Source organism: Botrytis porri (assembly GCF_014898465.1).
Source record: "Botrytis porri strain MUCL 3234 chromosome Unknown BPOR_017, whole genome shotgun sequence".
NCBI lineage: Eukaryota > Fungi > Ascomycota > Leotiomycetes > Helotiales > Sclerotiniaceae > Botrytis > Botrytis porri.
The window spans coordinates 124,667-145,964 of record NW_024066091.1 but is presented as its reverse complement, the minus strand read 5'-3'; the positions used below and the strand labels follow the sequence as shown (position 1 = coordinate 145,964).

Here is a 21,298-nt window from a genome sequence, read left to right as displayed (position 1 = left end):
ACATGACGCTGACGACTTAGTGATAAGTGCGTATCTGATTGGTTGATTTGCCGAACAAGGGAACAAATTCAGAACATCCTTGATTACACTTCTCCGACGAACTCAGGTCTTTCTTGAATGTTTATTTGTGTTCACATGGTATTAATCAATGAGAAGGAGTAGAGCCTCGAATGTCGAAATATTGCGCAAGATATCACAAACTCGGGGATTAAATAGATCTAGGTCAAACGCCGAATAACATTGTTCAGCCCGGATTGGGACATTCATGATTCATGACTGAGGTTGAATGGGCAATGAACGCTGCCAATAAGATACCGAAAGGATTCTTTCCATAATTAAACAATCAAGGCTCTGAGAATGGGTTTATGCTTCATGCAGAGGCAATGATACTTACTTTACACGGCAGCCCACCCTCCATGGGCAAAGTAAGACTATTCCTACTAATTCTCTCTTTCTGGTCGATCAACGAGAAGTTAAAATTGACAACCAATGTTGCAATTACCTGAGCAGCCACAGCTTCTGCCATTTTCTTTCCTAGACAAGTACGCGGTCCTCCATTGAATACTGGATACTCAAAAGCGGTCTTCGAAATTATAACGCCATCTTCTAGCCATCTCTCAGGTCTAAATTCAGCAGCATCCTCACCCCAAATCGACCTTGACCTGTTCATTGCCCATGGACACCAGACCAATACAGCGTATTTAGGAAGAAAGGTTCCATCGGGTAGTGTAGTCGCTTGCTCGCATTGCTTGATTTCAAATGGTACCGGTGGATAAAGTCTCAGTGCTTCATAGAAAACAGCCATAATATACGGGACAGTTGTAGGCTTGTATGTTGTCGACTGTATGCGGGGACTTTCTTTAGTAAGAGACGCTGCTTCTTGACGTACACTGTCTATGACTCTTGGGTGACGCATTAGAAGATAAAATGCCCACGTCAAAGCTTGTGCAGTAGTATCACGGCCTAGGCATCATTAGCTGAGGAATAGATACACGGCAATTCGATGCGATACGTACCAGCAGAGAGATAATTCAGGGCTGCATCTGCTACCATTTCATGGTCGTCAATTGAATCCAATAGAGAATTGATTAAACTGCCAGAAATAGAATCCAAGGAGTTTTGCTCGTTGTTCACCAGAGACTTCTCTTGTCGGGCCCTAACAGCATTCGACACAATCTCAGTACCGAAGGCTTTGACTTTCGCTATTGAAGATCTAAAACGACCACCAAATACCATCTCGGTGACAGGCCACAGAGGATTTTGAAACCTTTCGCCGGTAGCTCCGGATGCGTGTTCGAAAGCTAACGAGAATGGGTCACCTGAGCGCATGTCCATCTAACACTGTCAGTGAAAAGTTCCTAGTCGCATTCTGAATATTTAAATCCTTACATCGTATGCCATTCGACCCATAAGCTTCGTAGTCAATTCATGGAACACGGCCTCCAAATCAATGGTCTTGCCATTTCCTACAATCCCAAGCTGTGCTAGAGTCTCCTCTAGATATTTTGGAAGTGCAACATCGGTAAGAACTTTCAGATTTGAAGCATTAAGAAAATTCAAGCCTGCTTTTCGCTGCACTTTCCATAGATCTCCATCAGCATTGATAATTCCATTGCCGAACAAATCCCAAGATCTGCTCTTGAAAAAGTCCCCTTTTGCAAAAATGCCTTCATTCTTCAAAACAAACTCGAGATTCTTCGGATCATTGATCACAACACCGGGTGGTAATGAAGGAACTGATATTTCGAATGTTTCCCATCCAAATTCGCGCTCGCACTTAACGAACCAGGAAAAGAGCTTGTGACGAGCTTGGAGAAAGAGGATACCATTTCCAACCAATGGTAGTGTATTTGGTGGTCGTCTGGATGGTTGATTAGTTTGATAAGAGACCAGGAAAAAGATTTCGATGTGGACATCCGTGAGGGAGATGCTGGATGTCAACAGGAAGAACAAATGAATGTACACTCGTACGCAATTTCAATGTTATGTGAGATCTTCACTAAAAGATGTGGCAACCTCGTGATTTCGTGCTAAATTCGTGTTTATTTACCTAAGTTTCTTTCCATTCCTCCTAATCTCCGAACCTTTATACAAAGAACCCCCCAAACAAATCGCAATGACAATCGATACAATTATCGAGATGAACATTTTCCTTCGAATTCGTACGACATCAGACAAAGAATCATAACCGTCAAAAATGTGGTGATGCAATGTGCATAAGGATGGAATGAAGAAACCCGGATTTTGAGCTAGAACTAGCGTTGTGAGGATAAGAGATAAAGCTTCATGTCTCATTATTCGGATACAACACCATTCATCATTCGTTTGTTACAACTTGACATCTTTCAGTTGACGGTATTTATACAACTTAAGATATTCATTGTAATCGAATTGAAGATACGAGGAAGCATAAAGGAAAAATGGTACTCATTTGTCCACGACTTCATTTATTCGAGATCAATGATCAACCCTGGTCTGTTTGCCCTTGCAGCTCAAGACAAGCTCTCCAAGCTCCACACTTCTCCCATCTTTCATTGATCCATCATCATCATCCCACCTCTTGCTACGACTAACAGCTTTCCACAGGTTTCCTCAATACCTCCGTCTAAAGGTTCAATCTTGCCTAACCCTCTGCTGGACATTCCGCGTCCCCGTCATCCAACCCTCCTCCCCCGCTCAACTAGTCGCCACAACCCTTTCTCGAGTGCTATCCAACAACGTCACATCCTATACCTATGTCGATTTCTGTGCCGGGGCTGGGGGTCCTACTCCTTATATCGAAGTGTACATGAATGCACATTTGAACCACTCCTCTACTTCTACCACCAATGCCTCGACCTCATCAATCTCAAACCATGAAGTCTCATATGCCGAAGTTGCAGCTACGCCAAAGAACCAGATAGACGGACTCGCTCTGCGCTCACCACGTCCTGTCAATGGCGACGATAGATATGGAAAAGTTCAATTTGTGTTAACAGATTTGCATCCTCATATACCCGATTGGACAGAAGCGTCGAAACGCAGCGAGAACCTTAATTTTATATCTGAACCTGTCGATGCAGCAAATGCGCCGAGGGACCTGTTGAAGAATGTCAATGGTGAGACGAATGGTGTACATGGCGAGACGAAAGTTTTCCGCTTGTATAATTTGGCTTTTCATCATTTCGGTGATGATTTGGGAGGCGATATATTGAAGAATACGGTGGAGACTGCGGATGGTTTTGGGTATGTTTTCCTCTTATTTACCCCCAATCTTCTCTCTTTCCCATTTGTTTGTTACTAACACATGGATGCAGTATTTTCGAACTCCAAGAGCGCACCATCTCTTCCCTAATAACCATGTTCGCCATGGGTATAATGATGCTCGGAATTACTCCCTTTTACTTTTGGCGCTCTCCTGGTCATCTATTTTTCACATATGTTATACCGATTATTCCTTTCGTGCTAGTGTTTGATGGAATCATAAGTTCTGTAAGGACCAGGAGTGCAGGTGAAGTGGAGGCATTGATGAAGAAGAGTGGCGGTGACACAAATGGATGGAAGGTATTGAGTGGGAGGGAGAGACATACATGGCCAACGGGTTATATGACTTGGGTTATGGGAGTTAAGGAGTAGTGTGAGAGTGGCTATATGTGGGAGAAAAAAGAGGGCAAAATTGATCACCTCATTAAATACCTAAGTTTATGAGATCTCATAGTATTGAACGAACCCTTCCATTTGTATTCAATCATTATACTATTCGAGCTTTTGACTTTTTGAGTTGAATTGGAACAAATATATTATCGAAAGTTTCGCTAGTGATCTATTCCGGTTTGTTTATGAGATTTAATCGTTTTGAACAAATCCATCCATTTGTATTCAGTTATTATACTAATCAAGCTTTTGATTCTCTGAATTAAATTGAATTGAATTGAATTAGAACAATGAGATCATTGAAAGGTTTCGCCAGTAGTCATGAAGCCCCCCTGCTAGAATTAAATGAAATTCTTTCAATGAATGCAGGTGGGATTCGGTAGAATATATGGATTGTGATCCGGAAATCTAAGATGGTTAGATAAAAACAATGAATGTATAATTTATCATACTTGCTCTTTATAGACCTCTATTCTGGAATAAATCCACCGCCCATATCATCGTCATAATCATCATCCGTATACGTATCGCTCAACTCACTACTATCGTCACTCTCCATAATCTCATCCTCTTTCACGAAACCACCTGCTTCACCATCATCCTCATTCTCAGGATCCTTGACGAATCCACCACCTTCTTCTTCCTCATCATCCCTCACAAATCTACCTTCCCCCATCTCGGGTTTCGCTTCCTTTTCATTGTGAGCCCCGTCCTCCATCAACCTCAACATCGTCCTCCCCTTCCTCATCATCAAAATACCCATCCACCGTCTCCTTAATCCTCAACCCCAGTAACCATTTCCTCCAAAGCCTCAACACCACTTCCCTCTTTTCCTCCTCTATTTCTCTCTCCCTCTCCTCCCTAAATCCCTTTACAACCTCTTCCACCGCCTCTGCATATTCTTTCGCCACCACAATCCCTCTCAAAACCGCCGTTCCATGTCTCCCCCTGAATTCAAACCCCGTAAGCGCGGCTGCAAAATCTATACCCAGCAACTTTGCCGCATATACTGATTCAGGTGCTGAGATATGAACGCCCCCTTTGGGAACCATAGTTGGTACATATACATCTATATTTCCGAACGAGTTTTTGGGCACCCGACCATTTACTATAGGGGGTGGGACGAAGAGTTCTGTTTGTAATTGCGTGTACAGGGCTGTACCTGCTCTTTCTTCTCTTTCTTCATCGTCCGCAAGATCGTTTTTTCGTGGGTTTCGAGTTGGAACGACTTTTACTGGTTCCTCGCACATCTTGACCTCGCGGCCAAGTCGATACCATGCATCTGCACTTTTGCATACATGAACATCTTTCCTACGATATACATTTTCCAATTTCTTGATTCCACTCGCACTCGCATTCCCGGTGGCTACTTTTCCACTTTCTCTTTCGGCGACAATAACTTCATTTTTTCGTAGATGGCGTTCAAGTGCATAAACAGGATGATCCTTGAAATCCTGCACGTTTTTCGGCATGGGTTCTCTACCCTCTAGGGCTGCCAATTCCCCGTCTTCGATTTGTTCCACATCTGTTTTCCAACCACGGGAAAAGTGGGAGAGGACTTTATTCCACCATTTTTGTCCACCTGGCATGGATTCGATGCGTTGTTTTCGGGTTTTAGAATTGGGAGCTTTGGCGTAACGACGAGTTACGTCGCGAGCAGAGGAATCGGGGGCAAAGGCCAGGACGTATGAGAGCGCGTTTTCCTTATCTGTGAGAGGTGGTTCAAAGGAGCGGGGTTTATAGATTGTTTCCGTGACTAGGGGGTCGATGGGAATCCATTTCTGGTGAGCACAGTCGAGGACCTCGACCCAGAAGATGGGGAAGGGGGATTCGCGGATGGGTTTTGCTTTTGGGGTGGGTGGAGGTAAAAATGCGGGTTTTATGGTGGGAATATTGTAGCCGGCGGCCCCGGGATGTCCGAGGCGACTGCGTGGATTTGAGAGGAGAGTTGAGTTAATAGGTCCTGGTGAGGGCATGGGTGGAGGTGGAATTGTCGGTCTTGCTTTCGGCTTGGGTGGTTTGGGCATAGATGGGCCGCCAGTGGTAAAGGATAGAGGTTGTAAAGAACATACCAAGCGAGCTTCAACATCCACGCTTCGTAATAATGCACAGAATAGTTGTGCTCCTGAGTCTCTAGAGCCATTTAGCTCCATCGCCGCTTGCCTAAAATCTTCCCTTTCATATGAAGCATCTGCATCTTCAGGCAATTTGTACTGTAAACATGTCAATTTTTATTTCTAAAAAAGCAATAAGAAATCTTACATTTTTGATATCATCCTCATTATCCGCCCACAATGCTCTCCTCAATCCCCTCTTTGTAATCTGAAATTTTGTCCTCCACAAAACAGCCACCATATCCAAACCTTTCTTCAACGATTCAGCTTGACTAAATTGCGATAGATCCTTTCTTGGCCTCAAAAATGACATCATTTTCCTATTCAAAAGCGGTCTAAGAGAATCCTGAACTACAGAATCATTACACCATTCATTTCTTCTATGCACATGTGATAATAAACACAAAAGATGCAATTTGTGAGTCTCCAATCGAAGACTTTTGTCTCCTCGTGTGAGAGCTTTACGTCTGGGGGTAGCAGTTTGACGTTGAGGTGCTGGTCTAGTGAGGGTTAATTCTAGATCTCCTGATGGTTCATCATCTTTGGGGTTAAAATCGATGTTTTTCCAGTCAATTTCAACACCTGCATCGCTCTCATCTGTTTCTTCATCCGAATCTCTGTATGCTGTCTGCTGGGGCCCATCCGCGTCTTCTCCTGGGTCCCCGCCATTGAGACTCGTTGGTGCCGTCATGACATCCTCAAATTCGACATCTTCATCTTCATCTTCATCATCTTCAGCTTCGTCATGTGGCTTCGCCACAGAAGGTCTCGATGGCCCTGCTTCTGACGCCGTAGCTACGGCATCTCGTGAACCAACTTTCCGTCTCTTTAAAGGTCGTTCGGGTACTGCTAATTGTGATGGTATGGCCTCTTCTAGCATATCACGATATACATCTGGGACTGCATTTTGACCCGCAGCTTTGCCTTTCCCTTTTGCTTTTCCCCTGGTCTTGGGAGGCATTTTTGTCCGTGGGATCTTGTAATTGAGATACCAGCGAATGTTGAAATGGGTTGCGTGTATGCGTCGTGCTATGTGATCTCATTGTCTCGGAAAGAATGACCTTTGAGGGTATTGCTACCTGATTTGCCCGCGACGCCCCATCTAGGATATTGTGGATTAATGATTTATTATAGAAAGTAGGCAAAAGCAGAAGGATCTCAATAGAGGGAGAACTATTGAGTCTCAACTCATATATATTAATTAATTTTGAATCAATACCAGTACATGGCTTATTCTCGACCAAGAACCTTTATATCATTGGAGCTCGCTGACGCAGTTGAATTTTGAAACTTGGATGTTGATTAATAAGCATGAGGTCGTGACTGTGTATATTAAAAATGGGGGTTGTAATTTATCAAACTGCATCTTCGGCGCAGACAAATATCATATCCGAACACATCCACGTTTGAAAGTCAACCGGGGATATTCATGTATGTGAAGTTCATTGGGATCTAAATGTTTGTTCCATTAAGTTCAGCTGTTCGTTAAATCTAATGTTTCGGTACTTATTAGTATTTCAGGGATCAGTATCATGGTCAAAAACATTCAAAACGGAGAGATATCAGGAACTATCTACTATTTTAAACCTGCATTCAGCAGTGTGTGCGAGTTGCTGGGTCTTCCTCGGTTCTGTTTATATGGTCGAAAGACCGCTACAAATTTGAAAGATTGTTTGTCTTTCTCTCTTCCACACCACATTCATAGACTATCCCGGACCCATCTGAGCTGATTGGAGATATTGAAATCATCTGATATAGATTTATCGATAAATGGTTTGATAGCAAGGCACGATCGAATCGAACCAAGTTTCCTCACAACTTGCTTTCCTCATTGCTATTTCCTCTCTTCAACGTATGTGCATAATGCCAATCATCTCCTCCAATATCCATGCGTACTTTGTACGCTTCTTCCGCGTCTTCTAAAATTTGCATGTTTAGTTCCACCACGTTCATTCCTTCTTCTCTTCCCATCTTTCCTAGAGCTCCTTGGAATGGTACGGTGACCTGGCTAATTCCCAGAAATCCAGAATCCTCTTTGCCTTTCCCTACAGGTGCTCCAGCGTTGCAGAATATGATTCCGCACGTATTTTCGAACGCTCTAGATACTAGTGCAGACTGAACAAACAACTCTTCAGAGAGCGGATTTCGTGCTAACCCGGCAGGAGTACAATCGCTGAGAGTCCAGAAGGTTGGGATAATGATGAGTTTCGCACCATGAGAGATGAGCTCTCGGAATGCTTCAGGAAATGCAGCATCCCAGCAAATAAGCATACCAACTTTGCCAAGAGGAGTATCGAAAGTGGTGTGTGGATCATTTGTAGACGAAGTTAGATGTGGACGTTCAGGATGCCAGAGATTCTTCTTGGTGTAGGAGGAAAGTATTTTACCCTCAGGGGAGATGAAATGAGCCGTGTTGTGGAGTTGAGAAGTTTCGGGGTGTAAAGTGCAGATGGTTCCTGGGACGATAGATATTTCGAGTTCGGAGGCGAGAGACTTATAACCAGAGACATATCTGGATGTGACATCGTGGTGACACAGTGGCAGGAATTCAGGTTCATCTGGAACCCATGATGTGAGGTGATATTCAGGCAGAACGACAAGGTCGCAACCTTTGGAAGCGGCTTCTCTGATAAATTCTACCGCTTTCTTATAATTGTAATCAATAGCTAAAGGCTAGTAGAAAGATATGAGCTCGAGTTCTTTCAAGAACTTAGGAAATCGTGGATATTGCATGTTGTGAATGACATATACGAAGAACAATCTAATGAAAGAAAAGGAAAAAGCAAAGCGAATATTTTCGAACCAAGGGTCCCTTCTTGTATCGAACTTTATAGCAATGATGACTGGAAGCCAAAACCCCCACATTTAACCCTATTTTGACTGGCTAGGCTTGAACAATGAGAAAATAGACGGAGACGCTTCTAACGGCCCCTAAATGGTACTATTGTGATACAGATCCATTACTTACAGATCTTTTCCGAATAAGTTAAAAAGAGGAATGTCAACGAACCTTGGGGCAAAGCTGCACCAACGCAATCTTATATACTGACGCCATTCTTATAATTTAGTGCTCTTAAATTCATCTTTGCTTTATCAGTGTTTGATCATGTTGTGCGGAACTCAATGCTTACCAAGAAGTCCGCTTTACGCTTGCTGTTCGCCAAAAGAGTTCTCAAGTCTGCTGCCTGTCAAGAGTCTTGAAAGTAGAAAACATTGGAACAACGGAGCGACGAACGAGGGGGTGAGGGGTGGGAGAGGTAAAGCGGGCGCTAGCGGAAGCACGCACCCAATCAGGACTAGCGCAAAGCTACACCTGCGGGCAGGTGAACTCATAAATTTAACAACAAAAGGGTCCTTGCGAAACGATATATGGCAGGTCCTCATTCAAAACGACAAAGCCGCATACCTAGCTTTTGTTTGCTCTCTATGTTAGTAAGAGGAAAATGACGAATTTCCATCCTGGGCGTTTTGGTATCTTTCGTCATTAGCCGGGCCTTGATTAGCCGGTGGAAATGATGACTTTCGCGCAACATGTCATGGGTTCAGATCCCACAGCCTTTTCACGACATTGAGGTTGTGCTGCAGCTGAGCCTCCGCTTCTCGTGAGAATTTTCATCACTACTTTGATATCTGTTCTCGGTCATCACAATGATGAACCCTTTAGACGCGTTGTCATTGGCAGGAACGATTATTCAATTCGTGGATTTCAGCTGGAAGGTGTTGGTTGGTACTAATGAACTGTACAAATCGGGTGCTGAGGCGTTAGCCGTTCACCAACAATTGGGTCTTGTGGCGGATGATCTCAATAAGATGTCCAAGAGGCTCTCGGATTCATACTGCGGCTTATCTGAGATGGGAGTCATTTCTACACCATCAGATGACGCGTTTATCTTCATCTGCAGAGAAGCATCAGAATTGGCCATTGAATTGAATCGAAAGCTGAACAATTTGAAAGTGGCAGCTATTGGCAAGCGCAGGAAATGGGAGACTGTGATGCAAGCGCTGAAGTCAGTTTGGACTGAGAAGGAATTGACGACTTTAACGAATCGCTTGACATTGTTGAGAGATTCAATTCAGATGCATGTCGTTGTAGATCTTCGGTAAGTAGAGCAATGACCTCCGCCAGATATCAATAGAAAATGACAAGCGAAAGGGATCAGCTCAAATCTATATCGCCGAGTCAAGAAGTTGGCTTCGACCGCCTTGATACTAGTACAAAGACTATCGTCACTGCCCTTCTCACCCATCAAGATGAAGTCAGCAAAGGGATCCAAGATCAAACGATAGCGATTACTCAGTTACTCGGTAGAATGGAGATTCTAGCTGAGAAGCACATGTTTCCGCCAGGAATTTTGCAGCAGATTGAAAAGATTGAAATAAACCAGTGAGTTGTTTTGCGGTTCTTTTCTAAATTCACATTATTTAATCTCAAGCCGGACAATCAACAGTCCAGATTGTCGTTTGTCAACCAAAGACTTTCGACCTGCGAGTCGTTTAAACTACCTAGATACCTCTGGATGTTTGATTGGATCCGAACATTCACTCATTCTCCTTTGTATTAGGAGCCAAAGCTTGATACTCGCCGGAACACAAACATCTCAAAATCAGCTGTTGCATAAATCTGAGTGGCAAGAAACGGCACTCCGCTTGCAGATTACTCAATACCTTGTTCAAAATCTAAAGTTCCTAGCATTGAAAGAACGTGAAGAAACTATCGCGGATGTATATCGAGGAACATTCGAGTGGCTATTCAACGACAGTCATGAATCTACACCGTGGCATAGTTTTGTCTATTGGTTGGAACATGGATCTAATATTTATTGGATCAATGGAAAAGCGGCTTCCGGAAAGTCAACACTAATGAGATTCATATGTGATCACAGTAAAACGAAGGAACTTTTAGAAAAATGGTCGGCTCCGCTACCCATTATCACAGCCAAGTTTTATTTTTGGAATAGCGGGAGCCTTGTACAAAGGTCTCTAAGCGGTTTTCTTCGAGCTCTTCTTTCCCAAATTCTGGGACATCTTCCTGATCTTCTCCCTATCTGTTTTCCCCAAAGGTGGGTCAAAATCTACACTGATTCGGTCAGACCGTTCTGTGGACTACACCAAAAGTTTCAATCAATGGAAATGGAGCACTGGAGTTTAACTGAATTGCAGGCTGCAATGCGGAGCCTCGTAAGTCAAAGCGTACAACACTTCAAACTTTGTTTGTTCGTTGACGGTCTTGACGAATATGAGGGAGGACCTTCGGCTATTACTGGATACTTTAGCATGCTCGCTCAGGTACCGTGGCTGAAAATATGCGTCTCCAGTCGTCCGTTACTTGGATTCGATGATGCTTTTGGATCCGGGCCATCAATGCGGCTGCAAGATCTCACACGTATCGATATTAGCCATTATGTCAAGTCGAGTCTCCAAGACAATGTCAACTATCAACGATTTTGCGTGGAACAGCCCATTCAAGCACTGACTCTAATTAGAAATATTGTATCGCGAGCAGACGGGGTTTTCTTGTGGGTTAGGCTTGTATTACAGGAGGTTTTAAGAGGTCTCGACAATCGAGACGGCTTGCAAGATCTACAGGAACGTATAGAAATAGTGCCGCAAGACCTGGAAGAACTGTTCTCCTCGATGCTTGGAAAAATCGAGCCCTTTTATAGAAAGAAAGCTGCATCAATTTTTCTGATTGTCCGAGCGGCAAACGTACATCAGAGGAGCGTCAAGTCATTAGACACGCTGATTCTATCCTTTGCTCTTGATTATGGCACCATTCGTTTCGCAGATATCAGATTCAACTTTCAGGACCTAGAGATGAAAAACAAAGAGATTAGTGATCACTTCAAAGTGCGATGTGCAGGATTGCTCGAGGCGGGACCAAGATACTCCCCAGGCTTTGAATATCTTGGACATCATTTCACTTATTTGCATCGTAGCGTCCGAGAATATTTAGAACGTTCAGAAATACATCAGAAGTTCATGAAAGATGGCGCGGGAAGAGGCTTTGAGCCACACACTGCCCTTATGTGCTCATACATCAAAGAACTTCAGATTTCCGAACCTCGGAAAGACATCTTGAATCAACCTTCGGGCCTTCCTTTATTTGTGGCAACAGTCCTTCATTTCGCCCACGATGCCGACATTGCGGGCTCCGATGCTTACGTTGAGCCATTAGATACATTTGCGACATTGACGCACAGTGCGAGGTCCAAAAGTATCATTTGGGCACCAGCGAAGTTCTCTTCTTTTGTACACATCGCAACCAAATGGGATCTTTGTGCATACGTCAGAGTTATTTTAGAAAAACTCACCTCCGAAACGAAAGGAATTGTTGCTCAGGCCTTGTTAGCATATGCGCTTGCGGGAACAGATGAATACTACGTGCACGGTATGGAGCAAATGGAGAACTCGGATTATCGGCGAGATCGATTTCCTCCTAGCAATCGCATGATAGAATTACTTTTGGAACACGGAGCGCAGCCTAACAAAAAACTTAAAGACTTTCCAGACCTTTGTGAATGGACTGCGTTTGAGATAGCCGTTCGCAATATCTGCGCAATCCTACCGCCCGTGGACACGGAAGAAAGTGAAAATCCGCAATATTCTGAGGAGGAAAAGTCTTTGGTCTCGAACCATTTAGCAATTGTCAAACTCATGCTGGACAACGGGGCAAATGCGAATACGACGCTCAATTGCAACGGACGAATAGTTACCTCTAGAAAATTGTTGACTGAGACTCTGGGAAAATATTGGAGGAGCAAGGTGTCGACTGTGGATAAAATGTTTAGTCAGAAAGGTGGTAAACTAGAACCTTCAATGATTAGGAGGTGGATCATGACTCACTAGAACTGTTGGAGTGGCATTCTTACCTTACCTAGGTACTCAACAACAGATGTTTGGCCTTCCAGTTTGATTACTTCATCTTAAAGTCAAGAGATATTCTGATCACCATGAAAAACACTGCAACGACTGTGATGAGAATATCCTACGTGTAGATTGCATCCGTCCCCAATAAGGAGAACTTCCTTTACTAATCTAAAAGAGATTTCGCTTCTTGATATATCTCGTACTGCGATATATTATGTAGTAAACTCAGACTAAGAAAATCTCTCCTTGGAATTGCAAATATTAATTCTTCGAAGTTTTTGTTACTTGCCAGCTATTTAGAAGAAGTCTGCCGTCCCATTTAAGGTGGTTGGTAGCACCAAATCTGACGGGCGGGTTGCCCATATCACGAATAGCCGACAAGTAAGCCTGGCCATCATTTGGAAATGCTTGATATATTGCCGGCACAGGAAACAGCAGAGAGAAGGAGTTGAGGTCATCGTATTGTGAGTTATCACAATGTTCATAATCAGTCCATGCTTTAGTCCATATTAATTATTGCACACACTTGAATCTCACCTATTTTGTGGTGAGGCGCGTGTTTTGTGCTCTATTCATATGGAACAGATGGAATCGTCCTTCTGTGTGATTCTCGTTCTTAGACGGCCGATGGATGATTCTGATTCCGAAAATTTCATGGTTATCTCAGGGTGGCCCTCAAGATTCGTCCCAAGGTTGTCTTTTCCTCATGCGACTTTTTTGATTGACGAACATGGTCTCGAAAATTCGTAATCGGGAGGTTTTATACTGGAAAACATTGTACTTGCCGTATGCGCTGCTCGATATTCAAACAAGAAGCTCGAGTACAGTCATCTTCCTGTGGGTACCTCCAAGATATTACCAAGTCTTAACAAATGACAAGACATCAAGTAACATAACTTTATCGACTGAATCCCCCTCACCAGCTTTTTTGCCCATGACTACAATCCATCCTCACCGCCCACACCAACCATACTATAAATCCAAAAATAAGTCAACATTGTCATCTCAGCCGATAAAGGTCCATTTGCCGCCGTGGTAACAGCACGCTCTAGGGCAGACACACGACCTCGGTTGTAAGAACTCAGTTCGTCTGGTTTGGAATGGTCCGTACAAGCTTTACTCCTTGGTCCATATCTTTTGCCATTTTTTATGTTAATTTTATGGTTGTTTTGAAGGATTTATGGTTTGGAGTGGATTTTTGGCGAGTGGGAGAGGGGAATTGTGGGGATGAGGATGAGATGGAGTGAATTTGGAATGGTTTGTGAATGAATGATGTGGATGCTTGATACTATGGTATTTTGCGCTTTTGAATCTTGGGATTGAATCGAAACCATGTACAATAAAGGAAAAGAGGTGATCTTAAGGTTCCATGGTCTTTTGCTGTCTTTCTACAAAGACTTTGTCCAAAAAGTTGGAGAAGACATAAGATTGAATTGCAGGAATTTGGTTTTGATCTTTGTGGAAGCCTACAGATAGAGGTCCAAAAGCTCAATGTCCCTGCAGAAATGGAGTAATGAAAAGCGGCGCACGAAGCAAGTTTCAAGCTTGAATGATGTACCAATAGACTAACCTATAACTAAGGCTTTTACAACAGCCCAAAAGTCAAAGTTCATGTTTGATTTGGGTATTCATTCACAATTGTGTGACTGTTTTGGGTACTCCGCTCTAGTGAACTTTTGTCAGACCAAATAATCAGACAAGCTAGCGGACTGTTGCGCTTTCCACCAGCTTTCTTCAACTCAACCACCTAGAGCAGCTTCAACATTTTCCCAAAATCGACCTCCCTTCGACACCACTATTCCTCAAAATCGATACAGCTTCTTCAACTTGCATCGCTCTGCAACGACAAGTTGCAATACCAAACTACAAGAGATGCAGTTCCTCGACCTAGCTCCTGAGCTAGTCCACCAGATCTTGCTCGAAGCCATCCTTACTCGTGGAATCCAAAGGTCTTTCAGATTAAGACTTGTATGCAGTAAGTTTGATCTTTTGCTAGTAATCAAATATTCTATTCGCTAACACCACCGTACAGAGCGATTTTCTCAAGACGTGCAGTTCGCGCTATTTGAATCTCACCTTCTGGACGATTGCCACACTTGGAAACTTCTGTCCTTCCCCTATGTTGATAGAAATCGAAGGGTGTGCAAATTTTGGCACTCCTATCTCGTATACAGAGTCCAATATAATTCAGATTCTTGCCCACCCCACTTTCGCCACATCCAAAGACTTGTCGAAGCTCTCCGTGCGGAAACGGGAGACGACGTCAAAACCACAATAAAAACTCTTTGCTGGCCGATATTAAGAATAGCAACAGATTGTGCCAATGCCAGAAAGCCACATTTGATTGATTTCAACTTTGGGTTGGATCTTTTGTGTGCTGCAACATGTCTCAATTTCATACCTGTTATAAAACGTTTACTCCAAAGAGGATACCCGCCACGAAGGAGGTCAACTTTATTCCATTCGCTTATGAAATTGGCTGCATTGGCTGGAAATAAACACCTACTAGAATATTTGCAGAAGATGGTGATTGAGACGCAATCGAGTTGAGATTCAGCAGCTGAACACTTCAACTCGATCATAATGGCGGCGATGAGCGGAGACACAGAGATAGTACGAACTTCTTTGTATCCGCCATCATGTTCAACTGTCGATGATGCAAACTTCATAGATAGGCCATTTGTTCCTCAAGAATCATCCGCTAGGCGGTCTCTTTTGAAAGCGCAGATGTCAATAGGGAATCTTGAAATGTACAAATACCTCGAAGAATTCTTTCCAAGACCTGCACAGCGCCCCACCGAGAGTGTTCTTACGAGGCATATTGGTTTAGAAAATTTTGAGATAGTGAAGTATATCCTCGATACAACAGGAGCTTTCTTTTCCGAGAATGGAAGCGCCCACGGAGCAAAGCGTCAAGACATCATTTATCTTCTACTTAAATACGGTCTTGATGCAAACTTCGCTCGCTTGGATGAACACAAATTGGAATGGCTAGGAGATAAACCTATATCTAAAGAAGCCCAGGCAAGAAACAAGCTACTTATTCGCAAGTTCCTCGATCGTGGAGCCAGTCTATACCGGGTACAAACGGCCAATATTGCGCTGGAGTGGGTGGTATCTAGAGAAGATACGGTTATGGTAGAGATGCTTTTGGCTTCGGAAATTGATTTGGCCAGTTGCGGAGGAAGGATATTAAGATTGGCTGTATCCCTTGGTCTTGACTTGATGGAAGACATATTGCATGCGGAGTTCTTCAATCTTTCAATACTTCAAAGGGCGCGTTGGATGATGATATCAGGTGGCAGAATTGATCCAGAGAAACGTGAACCATCAGATTATGTGGGAAGCTAACGGTTGAGATATATCTTTTGAGAAATTAGTTTGCATATTTTGAGATAAACAATAAAAGAATGGATTCCGATATCAAATAACATAGTTGAAGTTTGAGGTGACCCATCAGTCCATGCACACCTCACTGGTGGCGCAACAGAAATAATTGTGATGATTATCATAATAATTGTAAACGATGATTTTATGAATATTCATTCTTAGACATCTTTACCTATCAATCCTTAGATGTAACTTCAATCTCGAAAATCCACTTCTCGATTGCGCAGTCATCAATGTAGTGGGTGGAATGACTTATTATGAGTCAGTGTTTATGTAATCATGCTCACTAGTTTCAAACGTCAAATTCAACGACATGCGTTCCAAAGAAATCTGAATTCTACATGAAATGGTACGCAGACAGTTAATTCTGGTAAATCTGTTGATTAATTAATGGATCTATTGATATGATGATATTTCTCCCGTGAGCCAATGTCTCGTGAGTTGGCTTCAAGCAAAACCCGCCTATGATTTTCCTTCCCCAGGAAAGATCTTCAGCCCATTACACAATCAGATTTAGAACTCTCACGGAGTGTATTAGACAGAATGGACACGTTACTAGTGACTCTCATCTTGTAGGTTGCAGCTAGGTATATCTCATTCCTATTCGTAAATGCAACGTGTAGTAGCGAGGTCGTCTCACAGCGCAAGTTTGTCTCCGATAAGAGATGTAGACCATTGCAAGTGCAATATCAATGCCAGTTGAATCACGTATTCTCTTCTCGAACTACAGCGATGAAGAGTCTTTGAAAAACATTTTCGAAAGATTGTCGCAATTGAAAGACTCAAACTTCTTGTCTTAGTACGTTTCCTTACTGTATGTGGCATGATATTCTAGTGGTTGGGTTCGCTGAGCGGCTACCTACCAAAAACATTGGTGCTGCAAGAATGATGTCCCGAATTAATGGAACAAAATTCACATTGGGTAGTTAATTGCTATTACCCATAGTTGCTAGTTTGTTCCTCATTGATCTTGTTTAATAATTTATTTGATTCGTGGCCATTTCCCAAAACAAGACTGTCGCAAGCTTTGCGACAATCCTCCAAGTTGTCGATCTGTATGTTTACACTATGTCGGCGTGTTTCCACCTCTGCGCTTTAATCTCGCCTTCGATATTTTAGACATAAACTATGTGTCAGACCACTTAGAAGCCAATTGCAAAGCCAAGATTAACTTGCGCCCCTTTACAATACAGCCATTTTGACATTGAGCAAGGGTCACAAATTCAGATATGCAACATTACATCCTCAAAGTTATTCACTATTGCTGTCAGCCTTACCAGCGTGGCCCGCGCGTGGCTCGCGCGTGGAAATACAGCCCTAAATCTTTTGTTGCATATCTGATTGTTTGAACTTTTTGTTAGCTCCAGTTGAAATGGTTGGCTCTCGTTGAGCGCAAAGGAAAAAAAGTGACCTGAGCTTTGCGCTCGTCAAGCTATTGGACATATACAAATCTTGAGCAGTTTTGTTGCATATCTCAAAGTTTGGTCGTTTTCTTAGCTCCATTTGAAATGGTTGGCTCTCGTTGAGCACAAAGGGAAAAGAGCCAGAATCAGGAGATCCAAGCTTTGCGCTCGTCAAATTATTGGATACATACGGAACTTTGAGAAGTTTTGTTGCATATCTGAAGGTTTGGTCGTTTTTTTAGCGTCTCTGAGAATGGTTGGCTGTCGTTGTGTTTAAGAGAAAGGAAGCAGAAAAAAGTGACCCAAGCTTTGCGCTCATTCATTTATTGGATACATTGAAAATCCAGGTCGCTTTTGTTGCATATCTGAACGTTTTATCGTTTTCTTAGCGCCATCCGAAATGGTTGGCTCTCGTTGAGCGCAAGAGAGAGGAAGGTGACCAGAGCTTTGCGCTCGTCGGTCTATTGGACAAGTCCAGCCTTCAGAATATTCTAGATCTTATCAATCTCAAGTACCGTTGTGGAGTCTCGCAACTCCCGACCCATGAATTCACTTTCATACAACAAGCTATTGGGAACAGTCTTAAGAACCAAATATCATATAAGTTTTGTCTTTCTTATCAACTCGTGCGCCTCCACTCACTCAGCGGAAGAATCCTTTTGGGGTAGGTTTTTAACATTGTGGTAGTTCAGATATGCAACATGTGGCAGCTCCTATTCAGATTATTGTATTCACTATCAGGACCACGTGGGAAGTTCAACTTTGAACGATTTGTTGCATATCTGAAGGACATCGAATTTGACGTAAGCAAGATTAGTTGACCAATAACCGCGCACGCGCAAAGATTGATGATATATATTTCAAGGGAGATGGACCGCCAGCCTCGTGGGCGCGTTTTTCTTGCCTGATTTACCCCATAGTTACAACCGCAAAGTGGATTCGCATCTGGTTGCACATCTTCAAGTACAACTGTGCTTCCCGACATATCTACCCGCTGCTAATATTAGATCTCCTTGCTAGTGAATTTCTGAGGTCAATGGATCATCGAGCACAAAGCTGAGGCCACAATTTCAAAGAGTTTTGTTGCACATCTGAAGATTCGAAAAGTCTTCCTTATCAGCCTTACATGCTCCATCCCGCCTCCTACCCGGCGCTAACACATTGAACCATGTGTAGTCGGACCCTTGATACCCAGTCTAGTGCCCATGGCCAAGTCTAGACCAAAAGTTGAAAAGTTTTGTTGCATATCTGACGTTTCATCTTTTTCCTTAGCGCCTTTTGAAATGATTGGCTCTCGTTGAACGCAAATTTTAGGACTCTTTATTCTGTCGTGTACCTGACTAGAGCGAAAAAGACTTTTGCATCTTTCGTTTCTCGACATGTTTTTAAATCCAGCAAATCGAAACCATACTGGTTTTTTCTCAAAGTTACACAATCAGTAGCCCAAAGATTTCTCCTAATTTACGTATTTTTGAAAACATCAGCAGAATGAAATCGTCTCTGTCAGTCTCGGAGGCGCATAGCTTCAAAAGAATGGAAAGCTATCTCAAAGTGCCTACCTTTTCATCTCTCAACGTAACTCCCTCCAACCATATCTATATCGGTTCAAATGTGATTGACTAAGTGCCCTGAACTACGCGACTCTTTTGGTCAATTTAGAGTTCTGAATTTCTTGAAATACAAAATCAACATTTGGAGCAATCTTCCTCTCTGGTAAGAACTTGAAGGTGACTTGGCCCCCGTAGAATCTTTACCGTAATACTACACGTGATATTCGGGTATTGCTGGCGCACAAATCACCTTCGCGAATATTGAAGCTTCCAAAAATTAGTCCTCAACTTTACAACCCAATTCATTCAACAACTTTCAGATTTTAATCATCAACCAACCACGCGCCAATGCTAGATTTGACTTCAAATTTACGCCATCTTTTTACTCTAACGGTCTCTAAATGGTCGACTTGCTACGAACTCGAAGGAAATTATTTTGCTGAAAATAGGATGCGTACGCCTTCGAGCTGGAATTGAGAGGAAACATCGCATGGAGTTGGTGGAAAATATGGATCGACAAATCGAGTACTGGATCAATAAGCTTATGTACTTACATAGATTCTACTTGGACGGTTAATCATAAACTTGAAATTTGGATGTTTTTTCGGCTTGAGATGGATAGGTCGAAAACGCGACTTTTTAAACCGCCCATATTTTATTGCACAATTTTATATGGAACAACGCCCTGATAAATCAGACACGGCTCAATGAGTGTCATTTCACTTTTACAACAAGAAAATTGTGATCGACATCCAGGACAGCCGGACCGACCAAGGAATCGTTCAAAATCGATTTGATCAATTAAAGCATAGGATTAGAAGCATTGATGACAGTAATAAAAATCGGTATTGAGTATGTATTCTTCCATCAATTCATACCTTGTGTCATTTAATAGTCTAGGGTCAAATAGGATTAGGGATACGACAACGAGGGAAAGGGACTTGGGATACGAAAACGAGGGAATCAAAAGCAGATCTACGATGAAGCCTTAAAATGTGACTTGGGATACAGCCACGAGGGAAATCAGAATCGGTATTGAAAGAGTGGGACTTGGCAGGGAGACTTGGGATTCGAACACGAGGGATCAACGTAGGAACTTGGGTCATTATCAAAAAAGGATTGGAAATTGGGACTCAATAACGAGGGATCAACACAAGAATTTGGAATATGTTCAAAAAGAAGATGAGACTCGGAATACGACAATGAGGGAGAGACTTGGGATTCGATCACGAGGGAACTGAACGGATTGAAGAGACTTTGGGATACGGAAACGAGGGAACTCAACGAACTGAAGGGAATTTGGGATACGAAAACGAGAGATATGAGACCTGGGATTCGACCACGAGGGAATAGAAGGGACTTTGGGGTACAAAAATGAGGGAGTTGAGACTTGGGAATCAATCACGAGGGAGCTGAACGGATTGAAGAGACTTTGGGATACAACTACGAGGGAAATGGAGGGACTAAGGACTCGATTATGAGGGAGAAATTTCAGAATTTAACCACGAGGGAGAGACTTTGGGATTTAACAATGAGGGATCAAAAGAGAATTTGGGATTCGACCACGAGGGAGAGACTTTGGGATTTAACAATGAGGGATCAAAAGAGAATTTGGGATTCGACCACGAGGGAACTGATGGTATTAAAGAACTTTGGCATACGAAAAAGAGGAATATGAGACTTGGAATTCAATCACGAGGGAGAGATTTTGGAATTCGACAACGAGGGAACAGAAGAGACTTTGGGATTCAACCACGAGGGACGAAATTCGGGATTCAACAACGAGGGATTAACAAGACTCTTAGGATTGGACCACGAGGGAACTGATGGTATTAAAGAACTTTGGCATACGAAAAAGACGAATATGAGACTTAGAATTCAATCACAAGGGAGAGATTTTGGAATTCAACAATGAGGGAATTAAAGAGACTTGGGATTCGACAACAAGGGATCAACAAGAGACTTGGGATTCAATCATGAGGGAATGAAAATTGGACCACGTTTCTCAACGAATTCGATAGGCTTGAGACATTACGCACCAGGAATTAAGTCACCAGACCTCTTACAACTGAGGTTGAAGGATGACGGCCTGGGGGGGTGCGGGGACGGGGGGGTTGAAAAGAACACTGGACCAACAACTGCAAACGTACACACACGAATGACCTGTATTTTTCGCTGCTTACTCCTTCTATAATATGTTTGCGACTTGTTATGCGACGAAGAGATGTTCCATTGAGGCTATAAGTCACAAATAATGCGATATACGCAGGTTCCACACACCTGAGCCACTGGATTAAAGGTTAATGCATTTTTGCTTTGTGACCAATCACTTAGTGCTGCA

At 42.9% G+C, this 21,298-nt stretch overlaps 7 protein-coding genes across 7 annotated transcripts; 4 read left to right on the top strand and 3 right to left on the bottom strand.

Annotated features, from left to right (window-relative positions):
- Positions 1–370: 370 nt before the first annotated feature.
- EAF01_010578 (uncharacterized protein) lies at positions 371–2,148 on the bottom strand (the record flags this gene model as incomplete). Its single annotated transcript, XM_038918835.1, has 4 exons — positions 371–963; positions 1,017–1,335; positions 1,390–1,861; positions 2,051–2,148. The coding sequence occupies 4 exons, from the start codon at positions 2,146–2,148 to the stop codon at positions 371–373; spliced, it is 1,482 nt and encodes a 493-aa protein (XP_038765538.1).
- A 272-nt stretch (positions 2,149–2,420) lies between these two features.
- EAF01_010577 (uncharacterized protein) lies at positions 2,421–3,615 on the top strand (the record flags this gene model as incomplete). The annotated part of the gene is made up of 3 exons (XM_038918834.1): positions 2,421–2,473; positions 2,587–3,225; positions 3,297–3,615. The coding sequence occupies 3 exons, from the start codon at positions 2,421–2,423 to the stop codon at positions 3,613–3,615; spliced, it is 1,011 nt and encodes a 336-aa protein (XP_038765537.1).
- Positions 3,616–4,102: 487 nt separating this feature from the next.
- Positions 4,103–6,708, bottom strand: EAF01_010576 (uncharacterized protein; the record flags this gene model as incomplete). Its single annotated transcript, XM_038918833.1, has 3 exons — positions 4,103–4,295; positions 4,393–5,846; positions 5,896–6,708. The coding sequence occupies 3 exons, from the start codon at positions 6,706–6,708 to the stop codon at positions 4,103–4,105; spliced, it is 2,460 nt and encodes an 819-aa protein (XP_038765536.1).
- An 851-nt stretch (positions 6,709–7,559) lies between these two features.
- Positions 7,560–8,802, bottom strand: EAF01_010575 (uncharacterized protein; the record flags this gene model as incomplete). Its single annotated transcript, XM_038918832.1, has 2 exons — positions 7,560–8,420; positions 8,758–8,802. 2 exons carry the CDS (start codon positions 8,800–8,802, stop codon positions 7,560–7,562), a joined length of 906 nt encoding a protein of 301 aa, XP_038765535.1.
- A 593-nt stretch (positions 8,803–9,395) lies between these two features.
- Positions 9,396–12,593, top strand: EAF01_010574 (uncharacterized protein; the record flags this gene model as incomplete). The annotated part of the gene is made up of 3 exons (XM_038918831.1): positions 9,396–9,847; positions 9,901–10,131; positions 10,310–12,593. The coding sequence occupies 3 exons, from the start codon at positions 9,396–9,398 to the stop codon at positions 12,591–12,593; spliced, it is 2,967 nt and encodes a 988-aa protein (XP_038765534.1).
- Positions 12,594–14,486: 1,893 nt separating this feature from the next.
- EAF01_010573 (uncharacterized protein) lies at positions 14,487–15,164 on the top strand (the record flags this gene model as incomplete). The annotated part of the gene is made up of 2 exons (XM_038918830.1): positions 14,487–14,589; positions 14,647–15,164. 2 exons carry the CDS (start codon positions 14,487–14,489, stop codon positions 15,162–15,164), a joined length of 621 nt encoding a protein of 206 aa, XP_038765533.1.
- Positions 15,165–15,197: 33 nt separating this feature from the next.
- EAF01_010572 (uncharacterized protein) lies at positions 15,198–16,338 on the top strand (the record flags this gene model as incomplete). The annotated part of the gene is made up of 2 exons (XM_038918829.1): positions 15,198–15,894; positions 16,295–16,338. The coding sequence occupies 2 exons, from the start codon at positions 15,198–15,200 to the stop codon at positions 16,336–16,338; spliced, it is 741 nt and encodes a 246-aa protein (XP_038765532.1).
- Positions 16,339–21,298: the final 4,960 nt, after the last annotated feature.